Raw genomic sequence first — 20,875 nt, 5'->3', positions numbered from 1 at the left:
CAGGAGCCCATTCATGAGAAATCTTTCACCTGATTGGTTAAGATAGAACACGGTTGGCAAGAACCAGGCAGTGATTGGATGGCACGAAGACGGCAATTTATTCTGATTCTTATTGGCTGTGCAGAAACTAAAACGAGCGTTGTCATTGGCTGCTCCCGCAACAGTGTGCTCGCTGATTGGTTGTTTCTTTTATGTCGTTCCTACCGGGGATTTGGAGCAGCAGACGCAGCAGCAGCAAGACGTCGTTTCAGACATGAGCTCCGTTATCGTCAGGTCGTCTCCGATCGTGACCGTCTTGGTCAGCAGCAGCCTCAACACATTCTTAGCAGAAAAGAGGCTGGACAGAGGGATCACATTGGCAGAGCTAAAGGTTGGGCGAAAACAAAAATGTTGGCCTAGAGGGAGGCACACGTGACTGCTGTAGGACTGTAGGGGTGTGGATGGTGGGTGATGTGCAAGTAGTGTCATGTCTGTGTGCATGGCCTGCTGCCATAGCGGTCCCTGCTCATCCTCCCTGACTGATAATTGGGGTGGGTCCGTATAGGGCGCGACGTAGTGTTCCCTGGACTGGAATCTGATGTAATGAGATGAATGATCATCGTGGGGTTAAATGTTACAAGGATAAATCCCTGCATGTGCCGCAGCCTCCCGCCCTCTCATGGTTTAAGGGGATGTTCACACGGGACTGAAAGGCTGCGGATTTGCCACCGTGGATTTGTGTGCGGCTTATGTGAGATCTTAAAAGAGTATTCCCATCTCGAACATTGGGGGAGCATATCCAGTGTCTGATAGGTGCAGGACTGCGCATGCGCGGCCGTCCTCATTTCATTCCTAGGGGAGCGCTGAAAATTTTCCGAAGTCCCGTTGGAATGAATGGGAAGCACACCGCACAAGCGCAGCCACTGCTCCGTTCACTTCTGTGGGGCTGAGCCGATCAGCGATCCCTTAGAAATGAATGGAGGGCGGGCTCCGTTCGAGGAATAGGTGCGGGTCCTAAAGGTAGGACCTGCAGCTATCAGACATTGGGAGCTTATCCTGTCGATATTCCCCCAATGGCTTAGCTCAGGCATGCTCAACCTGCGGCCCTCCAACTGTTGCAAAACTACAACACCCAGCATGCCTGAACAGCCTACATACAGCAGGGCATTGTGGGAGTTGTAGTTTTACAGCAGCTGGAGGGCCGGAGGTTGAGCATGCCTGTCTTAGCTGGTGCAACCCCTTTAAGAAATCTCAGCCATACTTTGCAGGAATAAAATTTAAAGGGGTATTCGAGGTGTTAGAAGTGAATCCCCTATTAGATCCATGGGGGTCCTACTGCTTAGAATGGGCACCCTCTACACATCTGCCCCCCACATTAATGAACAGAGCTGCAGGTTGAGCTTGTGCACGGAGTTCTGGAAGTAGTCCAGCGTAGTACTTATCTGTCTCCAGAACTGCCTTAGACCTAAATGGAGGGGCAGCACCAATGCCTGACCTGCTGCTCCGTTCACTTCTGAGGGTGTGGGCCTCCGTTCTCATGATCCCAGTGGTAGGACCCCCACCGATCTAATAGTTATCCCCTATCCTCTGGCGGTATAACTTGTTACAACCAGAATACCCCTTTAAATTTGGAGCGGATTTTAAATTAGCAGCGTCTCTGTTTATTCTGCCGATTTCATCCTCTGCAATGCCCGGGCTGCAGTGCATGGCAATATGCCCTAAAGGGGTTGTCCAGTCTTGGCATCGTCTTTGGATATGCTGCAGAGTTGAGCTCTGCTCTGGCAGACTAGATGCATCCATATATTATGTGCTCGCCCATTTTATTTGAATAGGCGCTGTGATAACAGCTGATTATTGAGAATTAAGGGTACTTTCACACTTGCGGTAGAGGATTCCAGTAGGCAGTTCCGTCATCGGAACTGCCGGCCGGATCTGGCAATCCGTCTCTCAAATGCATCTGCTTGCGTCCGGATCAGTCTGGCAAATTCATTGCAATACTAGATACGTCTTTCCAGTCGTCATCTGAAAAGCGGATCCGGTATTTATTTATTTTTCTCATTTTTAAAGGTCTGCGCATGCGCAGATCGGGAAACCGGATCTGGTTTTCCAGAACACTTAATGCCGGATCCAGTACTAAGTCATTTCAATGGAAACTAATGCCAGATCCGGCATTCTGGCAAGTGTTCAGGATTTTTGGCCGGAGAGAAAACTGCTGCATGCTGCGGTATTTTCTCCGGCCAAAAAACGTAAGCGGGAACTGATGCATCCTGAACAGATTGCTCTCCATTCAGACTGCATTAGGATAAATCTGATCAGTTTTTTTCCAGTATTGAGCCCCTAGGACTGAACTCAGAAAGACGCTAGTGTGAAAGTTCCCTTGTCAGTAGGTTGCAAACGTGGCTTCAAACTAAGGCTACTTTCACACTGGCGTTTTGGCTTTCCGTTTGTGAGATCTGTTCAGGGCTCTCACACACGGTCTAAAACGGATCAGTTTTGCCCTAATGCATTCTGAATGGAAAAGGATCCGCTCAGAATGCATCAGTTTAGTCTCCATTCCGCTTTGGAGGCGGACACTGCTGCTTGCAGCGTTTTGGTGTCCATCTGATGAAACTGAGCCAAGCGGATCCGTCCTGGCACACAATGTGAGTCAATGGGGACGGATCAATTTTCACTGGTACAATAGAAAACGGATCCGTCCTCCATTGACTTTCAATGCAGTTCAAGACGGATCCGTCTTGGCTATGTTAAAGATAATACAAACGGATCCGTTCTGAACGGATGCAGACGGTTGTATTACCTGAACGGATCCGTCTGTGCAGATCCATGACGGATGTGGGGGTGTTCAGGTTGGGCTTGTTGGATTTGAACATACCCGATGCTCATAGGGGATAAACTTCCTCCAGAGCTGTCTCAGCGGCGTATTCTCAACTGAATCCAGCAGGCAGCATGTTCACTGGAGGGGTTGAAAGGAATAGCTGTCAGCAGAGCTTTTTAAAGAGGTATTCTAGTAACCATCCGCTGAAGAGGGAAGGGTTGTCTCACTACAGTAAGTGGCATTTATCATGTAGAGAACGTTAATACAAGGCCCTTACTAATGTATTGTGATTGTCCATATCAGCTCATTTGCTGGCTGGAGTCGTTATTCCATCAGATTATACACTGCTCGTTTCCATGGTTACAGACCACCCTGCAATCCATCAATGGTGGTCATGCTTGCACACTATAGGGAAAAGTGCCGGCCTCTCTGGTGGCCGGGACTGTGGTAGCGCACAGAGGCTGGTGCTTTTTCCTATACCACCACCAATGGATTGCAGGGTGGTTGTGACCATGGAAATGGGCAGTGTATAATGTCATGGGGAAAAATGAATCCAGCCAGCGAAGTAACTGATATGGACAATCACAATACATTAGTAAGTGCCTCGTATTAACTTCCTCTACCTAATAAATGCCATTTGCTGAAGTGGGAAGTCTCTCAATCCTTCTCTCTCCGATCACTCTGTCCTGTGTCGGGGGAGAGTCGGCAGCTCATTGATGTGAATGTTGGTGACGTGTTTAATTTTAATTTTTAATTTTTATGTTTTAAAGTGCAAGCTGGAGCTGGTGGTCGGGTCTCCTGCCTCATGTATGGACCTGCAGTTATTCAGCGTGGATAACCTGTTTATCCAGAACCTGGATCAGGATGATGCCTTGCTGGGTTCCTACCCTGTGGATGACCGATGCAGGATACATGTCAGTACCCCTCATGTCTTATCTTTGGGGGGGGGGGGGGGGGGGCAATACAATTGTATTGGGTGTGTGATGTGGAGGGGTAGAAGAAGAACATTTCTGAGATTCCACTGGTACTAACGAAATAGATGTTTACCTTCAGGTGATCGATAAGAGCGGCACCAAGGCTGGAGAGTACGAAGACGTGTCTAGAGTGGAAAAATATGAGATCTCGCAGGAATCCTATGAAAAAAGATCAGGTATGTCCTGTGAGAGTAAGCATTGTACTGATTCATATAATACCGCAATTTATTCACTAGCTTAACCCCCTCGTGACCACCACTATGCCTTTTCATGGTAGTCACTAGGGGGCTTTAGGCTTGGGCCCCCAACTTTCTATGGTGACCTAGTATAAGTGCTGCACAGGTCTGGCAGAGCAGAGGCTCAGCTATCGGTTGAGAGCCAGACTCCTGCTCTAATGGCCCGGACCGTCAGGAGCGCTGATCTGGGCCGTTTAACCCCTGCCGCAGTCAGTAGCAACTGCTGTGGCATCTAATTTGTCGAGAGGGAAGGGGCTCCCACGGTCTTTCATCTGCACCTCGCAAATGAGATTGTGTCTTCACATGGCAGCCTGGGGTCTAATGGAGGCCTGCATTGTATCATAGCACCTCTCTGGTGCCAACCTGAGGCTCTCCAGCTGTTGTAAAAACTACAACTCCCAGCATGCCCAGACTTCCTACAGCAAAGCATGGTGGGAGTTGTAGTTTTACAACAGCTGGAGAGCCACAGGTTAGCCAGCCCTGGTATAATACATTGTACTGCATAAGCAGTGCAATGTATTTTAGAAGCAATCAAAAGATTGCCTGTTAAAGTCCCCTTGTGGGACTAGTAAATGGTTAAAAAAAAAATATAATAGTTTTGTTAAATTAAAAAAAAGTCTCCAAGTTAAAATAAACGCACCCTTTTTCCATTGAATATTTGGAAAAATAAAATCTCTACATAGTTGCTATTGCCGAATCCGTAATAACATTCTGTACAGTAAACACCTTTTAAAAAAAAATAAAAATTCTGGGAGTTTATTTATCTTATTTGCTACCAAAAAAGATCAAGTGTTATGTACCCCAAAATGATACCAATGAAAATTACAAGTTGCCCAGCAAAAATCAAGCTGTCACCCAGCTAGAAAGAAAACTAAAAAAGTTGTTGGTTTTGGGAGGTGGCAATGCGCAAGTTTTAATTAACAAAAATATAAAAATTTTAATTAAAGGGTTTTCTCGCCCAATTTCCTTGGGGGACACAGAAGACCTTGGGTATAGCTCATCTCCCTAGGAGGCGTGACACTAAGTAAGAACTGTTAAGCCCCTCCTCCACAGCTATACCCTCAGCCTGGAGAGAGAGACTGCCAGTTTTTGCTTAGTGTCCAAGGAGGCAAGACACTCCCTGCTACTGCAGGGCTGTTTTTCTCCTGTTTGGTTTTTAGTTTTGATTTTTGCTTTTTGCTTTTGTCTTTTTCTTCAGATCATCAGGGACAACAGAGTCGCACTAGACCTCTCTGTTTCTCCCGGGGTCGAGCTGCGCCAGTGCCGGTCATCCGCACTGCTGCCTCCCCCACAGAAGGCAAGGTGGACCAGGGCAGCCCAGCTCCCCTGCATCCCGCCAGCGCAAGGGTCGCCCGCACGCCAAGTCCCTCTTCCAGCGTCCTGCCACTACGGTGCCAGTAGCTGAAGGGGCGACCCTGCTGGAACGGACCGAGGGTGAAGACGGCTGTGGTAAGAGAGAGGCTTCTCCAGCCCTACGTTCCCCTCATTCCCTCCCCGGTCTCCTGCGTGCTGGACCCCCATACTGGTCCCTGCTGGACCCTGAGGTGTCGTTGGGAACAGCCATTTTCTGGCTCCAGGGCTGTCTCTCATATCCAGCTGTTGCCCAATAATCATATAGCCCCACACCACCACCATACTGGTGACCGCGGGGCGACTATACACTGCCCCTTCATAGGGCATTGCACAGGGGTGAGCAATGGATGGCTGTGGAGGAATTCTGCTTTAGGACCGGAGACCCGCTCCTAGCTGCCTCTGACACAGGGGTTATGCCGGCCCTCCCCCTTACCGGTCGCAGATTCAGTACAGGGGGCCCTCGCTGACTGCCCTGTCCCTCCTCCACGGGCGCCGTTAGGGCAGGGGGTGCAGTGCTGGACTTCAGGGTCCCCCCCCCCCCCGCCCTCCTTACCGGTGTCTAGGGCCAAGGGCCCGCTCCAGAAGCTGCCGGCTCCAGAAGCTGCCGGACGCAAGGCCCTCACTGCCTGCATGTACTGAGCGCGATGCTCCAGCAGGCCCCGGCTGACTGTTGAGGCTTTTGGTCGGCCAGGAGCCGCAAACTTTTGACCCAGGCTTCGGCCTGCTCGGCCGCAATCCGGCCCTTTGTCTCGGCCGGCCCGCGGGGTGGGCACCCGCGGCCGTTAGTGCATGCGTCTGCCGGCTCCCGGCCGGGTGCCGCAAACCTTTGACCCAGGCTTCGGCCTGCACGGCCGCAATCCGGCCCTTTGTCTCTGCCGGCCCGCGGGGTGGGCACCCGCGGGCCGTTAGTGCATGCGTCAGCCGGCTCCCTCCCGGTCCCGGCCGACCGCCGGTACTCCCGGTCGGCCGGGCGCCGCGAAAATCTAGGCCCCGGCTTCTCGGCCTACTAGGCCACAAACTTCCAGCCTCAGTTGGAGGGGGCGGGAACTTCTCGCGGCGCGAATTCTTCCCGCCTGGAGGTCCCCCGCCCCCAGGGGATCGCAGCGCCGCCCCCTAGGCCGGATGTTTTGTTAACCTGTTGGGTACCGGCCACCAGGGGCCGGCTCCCATCTAGAGGACACCCTCTATGTTCTGGGCTTCCTGGTGGGCCTGTGTGAGATTGTGCCCCTGTATGGTGGCCCCTTTTTTGCCTCAGAGTGGCTGTGTTTTTAAAAAAAAAAAAAAAAAAAAAAAAAAAAAAGTTAATAAATAACGGAATGGTTGCGCAGGACGCTGCAGCCTGATGCAGTAGTGCTGGCCGCACGCTATGCCCCCCTTCCGTAGGCGGCATGTTGCGCTCCTCTGCTGCGGTTCTGGCCAGCTACATGTTCCCCTTCTAGGCGGACCCTTGCCATCTCCCGGGATGCGGCGCTGACCAAAGGCAGGCGCCCCGTCTATAGGCAGAACGTCGCCTCTCCAGTTACAGGTTGGCCATGTGCATCACTCTCACTGGATTTAATGCCGGACAGGTGCATGACCCCCTTCTGGGGCAGAAGAATTGCACTCTCACCAGATACGGTGCTGGCCATGTACATGACCCCTCAAGGAGCACGGCACTCTCACTGGATTCCTGCCGGCCATGTGTGTATCCCCCTTCTATGGCGGTACGCTGCACTCTCACTGGGTTCGCTGTCGGCCATGGGTATAAAACATGTGCACGTCCCCCTTCCATATGCGGAACACTGCACTCATTGGGTTCACTGCCGGCCATGTGCACGTCCCCTTCCATAAGCGGAACGCTGCACTCTCAATGGATTCGCTGCCGGCCTTGTGCATGACTCCCTTCCATAAGCGGTAGGCTGCACTCTCATTGGTTTCGCTGCCAGCCTTGAGCATGCCTCCTTCTCTCGGGCGGCATACATACTCTTCCTGGCTGGGGTTGTTCTCTCGCGGTAGGTTGCTGGCCACGTGCTTGACCCCCTTCCATGGCGGGGTGCTTGCACTCTCACCGGATCCGCTGCCAGTCATAGGCATGGCCCCCCCCCCCCTTCCTTGGGCGGTGTACCGCACTCTCGCTGGCTTTGCTGCCGGCATGGGCATGCCTCCTCTCCTCAGGCGACATACATGCACCTTCACTGACGGTGTTTGTTCTTGCGCCAGTACGTTGCTGGCCATGTGCATGGCCCCGTCCGTGGCGGGGTGCTCGCGCTCTCCTGGGATGCGATGCTGCCGTGTGCGGTTCATTGCACCCTCACCGAATACGTTGCTGGCCAGGAGCATGGCCCTCTAAACATGGGTGCGCTGCTTGCACTCCCTTTAGAAACGGTGCTGGCCTTGTGCATGACCACTTCTCGTTCCGTGGGCGGTAATTTGCGCGCTCATGAGATTCACGGCTGTCCTTCTATATGCTGTACTGGACGTTCCCCTTTCATTGGCGAACTACTCGTTGCACTCTCACAAAATTCGGTGTTGGGTGGATTATTGCACAATAATTTAATGCCCGGATAATCCTGTGCATGCCCTTCCCCCTTCACTAGGTCCTTTGGTGCGGGCCTTTGCACTCTTGCCGTCTGCAGAGTTTGCCAGGTGCTTTTCTCCCCCCTTTTCTGGGCGGACTGCTTGCGTTCCATAGCATGCCCCCTGTACTAGCCTTGTGCATAACTCCCTTTCGGGTTGCACTTGTACTTCCATGGATACTGTGGGATGCTTGGCTGTGCGCTCTGTGCGTTGTTTGGGCCGTGTTTGCCTTCTCCTCCCGTGGGTGGGTTGGCCTTCTCGCTGCCTGCGGTTTGCTAGTACGTATGCCTCCCTTCCTCCTGCGACATACTTTTTTCTCTTGGGGTGAGGCTGCTTGTCGCTAGCTTTGCACTCTTTTCTGAAGAGGTCATTCTGTCCACCTGTATGAGCCTAAGGTGTTGTCCAACACACAACAAATGAATGCCCAATGTATTCACCGCTGTATAACTTGTATATATGTAGACGGGCTCTGCTGGCTCGCTACTGCACCGAGCTGGGTGGCACTCATTCTCTGGTGTGGTCCCGTTGTGACTGCACCAGCCATGTTCATTGGCCCTTCCACCTGGGGGGTGTTCGGGGTACCTTGATGCGTACCCGTTCGTCCTCCCGTGACATTGCTTCCCCGCGCAAGCCGTCGGGTCAAGAGCGTTGTCTTGGCGCCTTCTGCACTTCAGTCTGATCTGCTACCAGGAACAGACCGCTCCTCTCGGGTAGGGTCACCCAACTTCTCTTGGGTGCTCGTCTATCCAGGTCTGAGGGACCTCCACTTTTGGGTTCTTCAGGGTTTTCGCCTTCTGCGAGGCGATCTGCAGGTCGTCTCACAGAGTAGCAGGTATTCGGCTTTTGAACTGTCCTGTGGCTTCCCTGTTTGCCATTCCTCCTTTCGGTTTGGAGGGTGTTATGCTGGCCTCTGTCTCGACTGCTTTTCCTCGCTGGCTCGGTTGTTTTGGCTTCCTCTCTGAGTTTGTCACTCCGAGGTGGCTTCTGCACCGGCCAGGCCTCAGAGGCTGTTTTCGTCATTGCCCCCTCCCCTTCGGGGGTGAGCATGGTTGTTCATTTGGATGGTTCCGGGGGTTACTTGTGGTCTCGTACCGTCTCCCTCGTTTTCGCTGGCAGTACTAGCTGTGTGCCTGTTTGCCAGGCCTATTGCGTTCTGTCCTCCCGCTGGGTGCAGATTGCCTTTCCATTCTGGGCATATGGTCCTGCTGGACTTACCTTTTCGGTAACTTGGGAGGACTACCCTTCGGTCACGGTTGTCCTTGACTTTCCCTCACCAGGACTGTAGAACTCCTTCCTGTGGTGGCTACGTCGACTTGGACTTTGGCCTGTCTTGTCCTGGCATCTGTCGGCTGCTGGGCGGACCCTTCCGGTTTCTTCCGTCTGTCCTTCTGCTCACCCACTCCGGTTGGATACGGGACTATGTTGTTCGGGGGCCGACGGGAGTTTTCTTCCGACCCTTGGGCCGTGTTACTGGTCTGCGCCTGATCACATTGGGTTTTTTTTCCCGCTTGCCAGGCGATTCCTGCGAGCGCGCTGGTGTTCGCTCCCGACTGTGCTTCGTCCGGGTTCGGTTGTCGGACTTAGGGTTCTTGACTAGGTTTTGTGGTAAGTGGGGCATTCCCCCACTCTGCTTTCTCTCCCTTGGTTCTGTCTTTCTCTAGTCCGGCCTGACCCTGGGACTGGGACTCTGTTACTGAAGTGTCAAGTGTCGGCGCTGTCCTTTCCCTTGCAGCGTTTTCTGGCCCTCCTGGGCCTGTCATGACCTTCTTCCACAGAGTGGCTCTTGGTTCCTCTGTACCGTTCCCTGGTACCGCCCTGGGAACTACACACTGAGCTCTTGGCGCTCCACTCTTTCCCTTGGTGCCGTTGTAGAAGTTCTCCCTACTCCTGCTGTCCTGTACAGTTGTGTTTTCTGTTGCCATCATGTCTGATGGGTGGCCCTTCGTGTTCTGTGCCCTCTGTCCTTTTCCAGGACGGGGCTGTTTCTCCATCCCGTCCCTTCCTTCTGAGGGTGGTATCTGCCTTCTTATCTACGAGGCTTTGGTCATCCCCTTCCCGTCTCCGGGAACGGGCGCTTCACCGCTTGGAGATTGTTTGGTTTTGCAGTTGTTACTTGGAGATCTCCGGCTCTTGTCTGCGTTCGGTCTCTTGTGTTTCCAGGATGTCCGCGCAAAGAGTTGACGGCCTCCAGGGTGGCTTTCCTTCGCTCTCTGTGTCTATTGCTGTGGTTACCGCACCAAGGGCAGGGTTCTGCTTTTGGTGTCACCGTTCATTTCAGCCGGAGCGGTCGGTGCCTCCTGGGCCGGAGGCATAAGGCTTCGGCCATGCTTTTGTGCAAGGCGGTCGCTGGTCTTCCTTGCACACCTTACTGGGTTCTACAGGGTGCGCACTGGGGCTTCGGCGTCTGCTGCCTTGGGCCGCCTGGTCTGCAGGCGGCGGTTTCTTGATGCCTTCGGGTGCTTTGCCCTGGTGCTGTGGTCCCTCCCCTCTTGGACTGCTATTGAACGTCCCAAGGTCTTCTGTGTCCCCCAAGGAAATTGGGCGAGAAAACGAGATTTTTGTATAACTTACCAGTAAAATCTCTTTCTCGCTCTTTCCTTGGGGGACACAGCACCCACCCATTCTTTGTTTCCGAGTTTGTTTTACCCGTTGGGTAGTTGGCTTGTTGGCTCCACTTTTGGACTTTGCCTTTTCTCACTACTTGGACACGCAACTGGCAGTCTCTCTCTCCAGGCTGAGGGTATAGCTGTGGAGGAGGGGCTTAACAGTTCTTACTTAGTGTCACGCCTCCTAGGGAGATGAGCTATACCCAAGGTCTTCTGTGTCCCCCAAGGAAAGAGCGAGAAAGAGATTTTACTGGTAAGTTATACAAAAATCTCGTTTTTACACTGACCAAAAATATAAACGCAACACTATCGGTTTTTCTCCCATTTTGCATGAGCTGAACTCGAAGAAATGTAGAAAATGTTTCAGATCTTAGTTCAGTTCATGCAAAATGGAAGCAAAAACGAAAGTGTATTTGTGTTTTTGGTCAGTGTATATGCAAAAGTAGTAAAACCAAAAAAAACAATATTTGGTACTGCTGTAATTGTAAAGACCCATAAAGTAAAGTTATCCTGTTATTTTATGCCGAAAGATGATCGCCCCAAAACTTAGAACTCAGTGGCAGTATTGCGTTGTTTTTGTTTTGGTTTTTTTCTCTCCATCCTCCTCCCAGAAAGAATTAATAAAAGTTCATCAGTAAGTTATGGGACCCCCAAAACGGTGCCATTAAAAACTAAACTTGTCCTACAAAAAGTAGCTCTCATATGGCTGCATTGTTAGAAAAATGAACAAGTTATAGCTCTTAGAAGGCGAAAAAATGTTGCTTAGTCACTAAGGGATTAAAGGGCAGGTCAAGCAGCTCTCATGGGGGCGCGCCGATATTCGCTGTCGCAGCCCATTGTTCTTTAGTGTTTGTTTTCTATTTCTGCATCATAGTTTTGCCCGTTCTATTTATAATGCCACCCTGCACTGTCGCAAGATAACATTTACTTTATCTGAATGAATCATCTCATAGGCTAATTTTATCTACTAAAATGGCGCCACGCTCTTGTATCTGTCGTTACACACACTTTCTGCAGACTCTGTACGTTCCTTCTTGAAGAAGAATAAGTTGGGGAAGTTCAATGAAGAGGAATCGGCTCAAAAGTCGGCAGAGCAGCAGTGCAAGCTGGAGGAGGAGAGGCTGGCAGCAGAGGCGATCGCCCAAGGGTCTCGATGCGAGGTGCGGGCTTCTGGACAGCCCACTAAACGCGGCACTGTTATGTATGTGGGTAAGTCATCTCATTGGAAACTTCTTGATGGCCCTGGTTTTCAGTGTCGCACATAGCCGTTCATGCATTATGCTATATGCTCGTATAATGGCTGCTTGCCAAAATCCAGTACGGCATATGTCGATTCAAAAGATAAAGAGGACCTTTCATCAGGTTTTACAGTATGAGCAATACCTCATATTGCAGTCCAGGATCAGGAGATGCCATCCCACTATATTATTATAATTTTTCCCCATGATCCGCTCCTCCATTGGCACCTGATATGCTGCAGACCGCTTCACAGCCAGGGAGAGGAACTGTTCTCATGAGACTTGGTGACTCTCGCAAGAACAAGCTATGTAAGCGAGCATAGTACTTTCTGTGCTCGCTTACATAGCCTTGTGTCGCAGCCAGGCAGGGGTCTCCTCCTCTCTGATAGTAATTAGGATAGCAGGTGCCAAAACCGAATGGGAGGCTTAGGCCTCTTTCACACTTGCGTTGTCCGGATCCGGCGTGTACTCCACTTGCTGGAATTACACGCCGGAACCGGAAAAACGCAAGTGTACTGAAAGCATTTGAAGACGGATCCGTCTTCAAAATGCTTTCAGTGTTACTATGGCACCCAGGACGCTATTAAAGTCCTGGTTGCCATAGTAGTAGTGGGGAGCAGTATACTTACAGTCCGTGCGGCTCCCGGGGCGCCCTGACGTCACTCTGGAGCGCCCCGGGAGCCGCACGGACGGTAAGTGTGCTGCTCCCCCGCTCCCCGCTACACTTTACCATGGCTGCCAGGACTTTAGCGTCCCGGCAGCCATGGTAACCATTGAGAAAAAGCTAAACGTTGCATCCGGCAATGCGCCGAAATGACGTTTAGCTTAAGTCCAGATCCGGATCAATGCCTTTCAATGGGCATTCATTCCGGATCCGGCCTTGCGGCAAGTGTTCCAGATTTTTGGCCGGAGCAAAAAGCGCAGCATGCTGCGCTATTTGCTGCGGCCAAAAAACGTTCCGGAACGGAAGACATCCTGATGCATCCTGAAGGACGGGACTGTCCATTCAGAATGCATTAGGATAATCCTGATCAGTATTCTTCCGGCATAGAGCCCCGACGACGGAACTCTATGCCGGAAGAAAAGAACCCAGATGTGAAAGAGCCCTTAGCAATGCAACGGTGGAGCAGATCATGAGAAGAAATGGCGAGATGGCATCTCCTGAACCTGGACTACGGTATGAGATATTGCTTTTATTTAAAAGACTGAAATATTGATGACCTATCCTTGGCGCATAGATCATCAGTATGGAATCCCTGCCGATCAGCCATCATAAGGGGTCATGGGGCTGAACTGCAGTACGAAACACAGCCGTGATATAATGGACCATATAGAGGCCACAGCTGATCATGGGAGTACTGGGAGTCGCACCCCTTCCCACCTGATATTGATAATCTGGAAGACCAGTTTTCAGTGTTCCAGCCTTTTGAATACACTGAAAAGATGACCTAATCTTGTTGGATTTTAAAGTGTCCCTCCAGACATACTGTGCCTCGAGATCTGACATCGGAGGTAAAGGGATGCAACAAACGCCCAGCGAGTGACATGCACAGGTCCTCTTTTAATGGATTTTCCGGGAGAGGGAAGAGTGGAGTTTTCAGTTAAAAACAAAACAAAAAAATAAATCATTGCTCCCCTCCACCTATCCCCTGCCGCTTATAACCTGATAATACTTTGCATGGTCCCTGATGCTGGGCATCAACTGTCCCAGTGTAACATAGCTAAGGCTACTTTCACACTTGCGTTTAACTTTTCCGGTATTGAGATCCGGCAGAGGAACCGGGGAGAGAAACTCTTCCGTTTTGTCCCCATTCATCGTCAGTGGGAACACAACTAAAACAACCCTGCCGGGTCCTGCAATCCTGACGCAGACGGTTGGCACTTGTCAGACAGATCCGGATGCGGATCTGTCTGACAAATGCATTGAAATACCGGATCAGTCTCCGGTGTCATCCGGAAAAAAAACGGATCCGGTATTTATTTTTTGCATTTTTAAAGGTCTGCGCAGACCGGAAAACCAGATCCGTTTTGCCAGAACACTTAATGCCGGATCCGGCATTCCGGCAAGTGTTTGGGATTTTTGGCCAGAGAGAAAACTGCAGCATGCTGTGGTATTTTCTCCGGCCCAAAAACTTAAGAGGGACTGAACTGATGCATCCTGAAAGGATTTCTCTTCATTTAGAATGCATTAGGATAAGGCTACTTTCACATTAGCGTTCGGGGCTCTGCTTGCGAGTTCCGTTTAAAGGCTCTCACAAGCGGCCCCGAACGCATCCGTACTGCCCTAATGCATTCTGAGTGGACGCGGATCCGCTCAGAATGCATCAGTCTGGCAGCGTTTGGGCTCCGCTCCGCTCAGCAGGCGGACACCCGAACGCTGCTTGCAGCGTTCAGGTGTCCGCCTGGCTGTGCGGAGGCAAACTGATCCGTCCAGACTTACAATGTAAGTCAATGGGGAGGGATCCGTTTGAAGTTGACACAATATGGCTCAATTTTCAAACGGATCCGTCCCCCCATTGACTTTCAATGTAAAGTCTGGACGGATCCGTCTGAAGCTACTTTCACACTTAGAATTTTTTCTACAATATAATGCAGACGGATCCGTTCTGAACGGATCCCATCGTCTGCAATATATGAGCGGATCCGTCTGGGCAGACCCCAGACGGATCTGCTCTGAACGCAAGTGTGAAAGTAGCCTAAAACTGATCAGTTTTTTTTTTTTTTAATGGCATTGAGCCCCTGTGACGGAACTCAACACCAGAAAGGAAAAACGCAAGTGTGAAAGTGCAAATGGTAAAGTAATGGCACAGCATAGAGCCATAGGAATAGATGCTCCAGAACTGTCATTACATGAAGCTATTAACACAGGAATGTGAGGAGTTTTAATAAAACTTCAAGCCAGAAAACCCCTTTAATTAAATTAGGACCTGTGCGTGATATTTGCTGGGTGTCATGCAGCTGCCTCAGCAATTTTACCGCTCATTGTGCAGCTGCGTCTCTCCACAACGGGAGCGGATAACTGGGGGGACACTTTAATGGTGGGGCTACATGGCAATCTTGGCCGCAAGATCCATTTTGTGACCAAAGATGGCTGTGTAGTATTGCAGCCATTGACCTGAATGGGCTTGCGGCACAACTAGTAGGTTACCGCAACCTCAGAATCACAAAAAAAAATCCAACATTGCTGGATTTTTTTCGGGGGGGGGGGGGGATTGGTGGGTTGCTGTCACGGCAACTTGTGAGATACGCTTCAACTCCAAACATACTACTACCACTGTCCCTGCTCTCCTTAGTAGTCATAAATTGTCTAAATTTAATCAGACCATTGGATCATAGACCCAACAGAAGATAGGAGATGATAGGTGAATGATAATGATGGCCGATTCTCAGGATAGATCGTCATTATCACATTGGCGGGGGTCCCCGCCGATCAGCTGTTTCAGGGAGCCACTGCGCTGACCAGAGCTCTGGTGAATGATGCCGGCTCCCAGAGGCTGTGCTTGGTATTGCAGCTCAGCCCTAGTCACCTCTATGACGTCGAGCTGCAGCTAGGCATGTGACAGACGTAAGGTGACGTGACTGGCCTAGGAAGACTACGGGGCGCACTGAGCGCCCTGCTGATCATTGGGGGTGCTGGGTGTCAGGCCCAGATATCCAGAGGACAGGTCATCAATATATATTAGTGGGTAACCGCTTTAACGATTAGGGGGAAATGTTCTAGACATGGAGTGTGACCTGTACACTGTACAGGGAGGGGGAATAGATGAGCTGTAGGACATTAATTTTCTATTTCCTCTGTAAGAGTAGGTTTTCAGTACCTTCATGTTGCGTTGTGAGGGCAAAAACATGTGCACCTTCTCCTTCCAACATTTGTCTTTTTATATCTTTTAGGTTTAACAGACTTTAAGCCCGGATATTGGGTTGGCATAAAGTATGATGAACCTCTAGGGAAACATGATGGAAGGTGAGTACGACTTCTGCCTCTGAGACAGGCAAGCGAGGGCTGACCGGTTACTGGGCGCTCGCTATATTGTGTGTGTTTGTTTTTTTTTTGGGTTTTTTTTTGGGTTGTATATTTCTATGCAGTTAAAGGGGTTCTCTGAGACCGGCAGACCCTCCTCATAGGTGCAGGCAGGGTTTGGGGGTTAAAACCAGCACTCCGATTCCAGCATCGTGCTCCCTTCGCTTCCAGTCCAGTGGGTAGTAGAAGTGGAGGTGAAGGGAGCTGGGTGCTGGAACAGAAGCACCAGGGATTGTCCGCCCCAGTAATCGGTCACATATCTTTATTTCTGATAACCTCCCAGGATGCGTCCCCCCCCCATGTAATAACAATTCTGGAGCATCTATTCTTCTGACTGTATGATGTGCCATATGAAGGTCCAGATGTGGGGGGGGTCCCCCCACTCGCCCCCCTACTCATCTTCCTGACTGGCTGAGATCGCAGGCGGCTGAAGGGTTGGCTTGTTTTAATCCCTAATATCTGGGGCTGTGTAACAGCTAGAGCTATGGGCCTTTAAAACAAGCATTTACTGCTGCAGGGAGGGAGATATAAATGGCCTTTAGAAATTGGGTTGGGGGTGAAACCTGCTATCCCTCCTGAACCAGTTTCATTACTAAAAGCTAGATCTCCTGATGTCTTGTTTTAACGCTTGGGCTACTTTCACACTTACTTTTGGTGCGGATCCGTCACAGATCCGTTCAGATAATACACGTCTGCATCCGTTCAGAACTGATCCGTTTGTATTATCTTTAACGTAGCCAAGACTGATCCGTCTTGAATACCATTGAAAGTCACTGGGGGACGGATCCGTTTTCTATTGTGTCATAGTCCCCATTGACTTACACTGTGTGTCAGAACAGATCCGTCTGGCTCAGTTTCGTCAGACCAAAAGCAGCGTTTTGGTGTCCGCCTCCAAAGCGGAATGGAGACTGATCGGAGGCAAACTGATGCATTCTGAGCGGATCCTTTTCCATTCAGAATGCATTAGGGCAAACTGATCTATTTTGGACCGCTTGTGAGAGCCCTGAACAGATCTCAGAAACGGAAAGCCAAAACGCCAGTGTGATAGTATCGTTTGTCTGTTTGCAAACAAGACCAGACCTACGAGCCGAAATATGAAGGGTTAAACCCCCCCCACCCTCTGATAGTCTTGCTGACTCCTTGGTATGCTCCTGAATATCACGATGAAACAATTACCAAATTGAATGTCGTCATGTTGGTGCTGTTGCTAGGGTCTGTTCATAACTGCATCTTGACGCCGGAATTTAGGATCAGATTTGGCCGCAGCCATGCCAAGAAAAGGAAATGTTCCTCCTTGGTCCAGAAAGATGCCACTGTAAGCCGCGAAATCCACTGTGGGAAGAGCCCTTAGAGTTATTACTAATATAGATAGATAGATGGATATATTGGGACATCGACGCAATTCTAAGATTTTTGCCTCTCTACACCACCACAATAGATTTGAAAAGAAACTAACAAGATGTGCTTTACCTGCAGACTGTCGGCTTTAATTTAAGGGGGATTTACATCCAAATCAGGTGAACGGTGCAGGAGTTACAACAGTTTGCATATGTGCCTCCCACTTGTTAAGGAACCAAAACTAATGGGACAGAATAATAATCATAAATCAAACTTTCACTTTTTAATACTTGGTTGCAAATCCTTTGCAGTCAATTACAGCCTGAAGTCTGGAACGCATAGACATCACCAGACGCTGGGTTTCATCCCTGGTGATGCTCTGCCAGGCCTCTACTGCAACTGTCTTCAGTTCCTGCTTGTTCTTGGGCCATTTTCCCTTCAGTTTTGTCTTCAGCAAGTGAAATGCAGCTCAATCGGATTCAGGTCAGGTGATTGACTTGGCCATTGCATAACATTCCACTTCTTTCCCTTAAAAAAAAAAAAACTCTTTGGTTGCTTTTGCAGTATGCTTTGGGTCATTGTACATCTGCATTGTGAAGCGCCGTCCAATGAGTTCTGAAGCATTTGGATGAAGATGAGCAGATAATATTGCTCGAAACACTTCAGAATTCATCCTGCTGCTTTTGTCAGCAGTCACATCATCAATAAATACAAGAGAACCAGTTCCATTGGCAGCCATACATGCCCACGCCATGACACTACCACCACCATGCTTCACTGATGAGGTGGCATGCTTAGGATCATGAGCAGTTCCTTTCCTTCTCCATACTGTAATGACCGGCAACACACACGGGGAGGAAAACAGGGAAAGCCCTGCCCAAGGGAGAGGGAAAGGTGGTGACCCCTAACTCACCTTGCAGCTGGCACCTGCCTGCCCTGACGTCCCTAGACGGGTTCCTCACCCGTGCGGCGATCACTTGCCTAAACCCTGGCTTTCCCTGAAATGAGCCCTAGATAATGAACGGGCCAGTGGGATCGCTAGTCCTCACCACTGCACTAAGAGGGAAACACCAGGGAGAGGACAGACAAACACAAACACCCAGGTGGACGGCAACAATGTCCACAAAGGTCCAACAGGGATCCGGAGGGTAGCGTTCTAAGGCAACATTTAGAGAACGCAGCAACACAGCTCCAGTGGGTCAGAATAGATGTCCAGGCAGGAAGCTCTATATCTGGCAACCAGAGAAGTGTGAGAGGGGAATATAAGGAGGATTTGGAGTGCTGGACAAGGAACAGCTGAGAGAAGGAGCTACGGATCCCTGAGTGAGCCAAAAGGGCTTGTAAAGCAAACCCAGAAAGCTACAATAAGGAAACTTCCCTATCTGACATAGAGCGTGCAGCCAACCGCTGCGACCTCCTGACCCCGGGTACAACGGAGTCAGGCGTGGCTCTCGACACCCTCGTGACACATACTCTTCTCTTCCCATCACTCTGGTACAAGTTGATCTTGGTCTCATCTGTCCATAGGAGGATGTTCCAGAACTGTGAATTTTTTTTTTTATTGTCGTTCGGCAAACTCTAATCTGGCCTTTCTGTTTTTGAGGCTCACCAATGGTTTACATCTTGTGGTGAACCCTCTGGTGAAGTCTTCTCTTGTTTGTTGACTTTGACACACATACATCTACCTCCTGGAGAGTGTTCTTGATCTGGCCAACTGTTGTGAAGGGTGTTTTCTTAACCAGGGAAATAATTAATTTGGCCATCCACTACAGTTGTTTTCCATGGTCTTCTAGGTCTTTTGGTGTTGCTGAGCTCACCGGTGCGTTCCTTCTTTTTAAGAATGTTCCAAATAGTTGGGCCAGGCCTAATGTTTTTGCTATCTCTCCGATGGGTTTGTTTTGTTTTTTCAGCCTAATGATGGCTTGCATCACTGATAGTGAAAGCTCTTTGGATCTCATCTTAAGAGTTGACAGCAACAGATTCCAAATGCAAATGGCACATTTGAAATGAACTCTGGACCTTTTATCTGCTCATTGTAATTGGGATAATGAGGGAATAACACACACCTGGCCATGGAACGGCTGAGAAGCCAATTGCCCCATTACTTTTGGTCCCTTATCAAGTGGGAGGCACATATGCAAACTGTTGTAATTCCTACACCGTTCACCTGATTTGGATATAAATACCCTCAAATTAAAGCTGTTACAATTATGTCGATGTCCCAATATTTATGGACCTGACTGTATATATTTTATTTATATGATTGTCTTGAAATAACTTTTTTTTTTTTTTTCTCATTTTACTCAGTGTTGAGGGAAAGCGTTATTTCACATGTTCTCCAAAGTACGGCGCGTTCGTCAAACCCCAGTTTGTCGTGGTTGGTGACTTCCCAGAAGAAGATTACGGTCTAGATGATGAAATGTGACATCCCACCGCCTTTAACTTCTTGGTGCCTCCTCCATGTTCAAACTCCAAGCTTCAACGCCATGTTCCACATAGTGTAATAACATTGTGAATCTCGTAGGTTTTTATGTTTTTTGTTTTCTAAGCATTTAGCAGAAGCCCCAAACCTTCTTCCGGTTTCCCCTAATAATGCTGATGAATTCATCTACGTGGCAAGAAAGGAAATCAACGCATGAGAAACTAATGGCTGCCTCCAAGTTGACTCTAACTGGTATATATCAGAAGATAACTAGGACTTAGTAGAACCTGCTAGTTCTTCTTAGATCCTCGGCCAAACAGGACGTTTTGTAGCATGGAAGTCAAGATGCCATGGGGCTGCTGCTGCCGCCTACTATTACCAGACCGTAAGCTTTCCCTGTGAAGTTTTCCTAAGGAGTTTCAGCTTTGTAATATACAGTAGCCCCTGAAATGAATTACTACAGATCTAATAATAAAAAACAAAAGACATTGACAGACTTACTGTATATAACGCTACTATTGTTCAGACCGTCATGTTGTCTCTCTGACCAAGTGTATAGTGTGTGTTTTGAATAATTTATTTTCTTCAATGCAAGTGATTGGGGATTTTTCACCTGCACATTCCTGCCCTCCACCATCTCTTACAGATCACTTTCTTTCTAGGCTGATTTTTGAGTTACGTTTTCTTGTTTTATATGCACCAGCAATGTTTGTTTTATCGTTGCCCTGAGGTACAAAGCAAAATTGCTTTTCTTGATAGTCTGTGTAAATCCTGAGGCAATTAAATAAAACCAAGCAGATTTTTTTTTCATTCAGTGATGTGATGGCAAAAAATAAAAGCCAGATGGCAGTGTGCACCAAGCAGTGCTCGAGCTCTTATTTTCTGTGTATTGTAGTTTTATAGATGGGTTTTCTAGAACTCAAATATTGATGGCCTATCCTGTTTGATGGGAGGATGGTCCAACCGCTGGGACCCCAGTCAGTCAGTCAGCAAAATGAAAGGACATTACATGGAAGCCTTTTTAATAATCCGGGCAGTCTGTTAAAATTGGATATACAGCTTTTAAGACACGGGGGGAAATAAGGGGAATTTTTTTTTTAAGCCCAAGCAGTAAGTTGCCCCAAATATATTAAACATCACACGCCGTTTGATACATTTGTTGCTTCTTTAACCTCTTCCAGACACATGATGTATCGGTACGTCATGTATAGTTCCGAACTGAGTGCCTGCTCAAATCATTGAGCAGGCACCTTGGGTCAATGCCCCGGGGGGTCCTGTGACCCCACCCCCCATCGCCTCTCATTGGTCGGGCCGGGCATTTCAAATTACAGCAGCGC

The 20,875-nt window shown here is 49.5% G+C and overlaps 1 protein-coding gene across 1 annotated transcript; it reads left to right on the top strand.

The window, feature by feature from the left end:
• The first annotated feature begins 209 nt into the window (after window positions 1–209).
• TBCB (tubulin folding cofactor B) lies at window positions 210–20,392 on the top strand. The gene is made up of 6 exons (XM_044268276.1): window positions 210–370; window positions 3,565–3,708; window positions 3,848–3,944; window positions 11,537–11,728; window positions 15,649–15,721; window positions 19,424–20,392. The coding sequence occupies exons 1-6, from the start codon at window positions 254–256 to the stop codon at window positions 19,539–19,541; spliced, it is 741 nt and encodes a 246-aa protein (XP_044124211.1). The 5' UTR covers window positions 210–253; the 3' UTR covers window positions 19,542–20,392.
• The last annotated feature ends 483 nt before the right edge of the window (window positions 20,393–20,875 follow it).

This window comes from Bufo gargarizans, chromosome 9, assembly GCF_014858855.1.
Source record: "Bufo gargarizans isolate SCDJY-AF-19 chromosome 9, ASM1485885v1, whole genome shotgun sequence".
Classification (NCBI taxonomy): domain Eukaryota; kingdom Metazoa; phylum Chordata; class Amphibia; order Anura; family Bufonidae; genus Bufo; species Bufo gargarizans.
The sequence above is the reverse complement of the archived record's forward strand: the minus strand, read 5'-3'. Positions and strand labels throughout refer to the sequence as shown.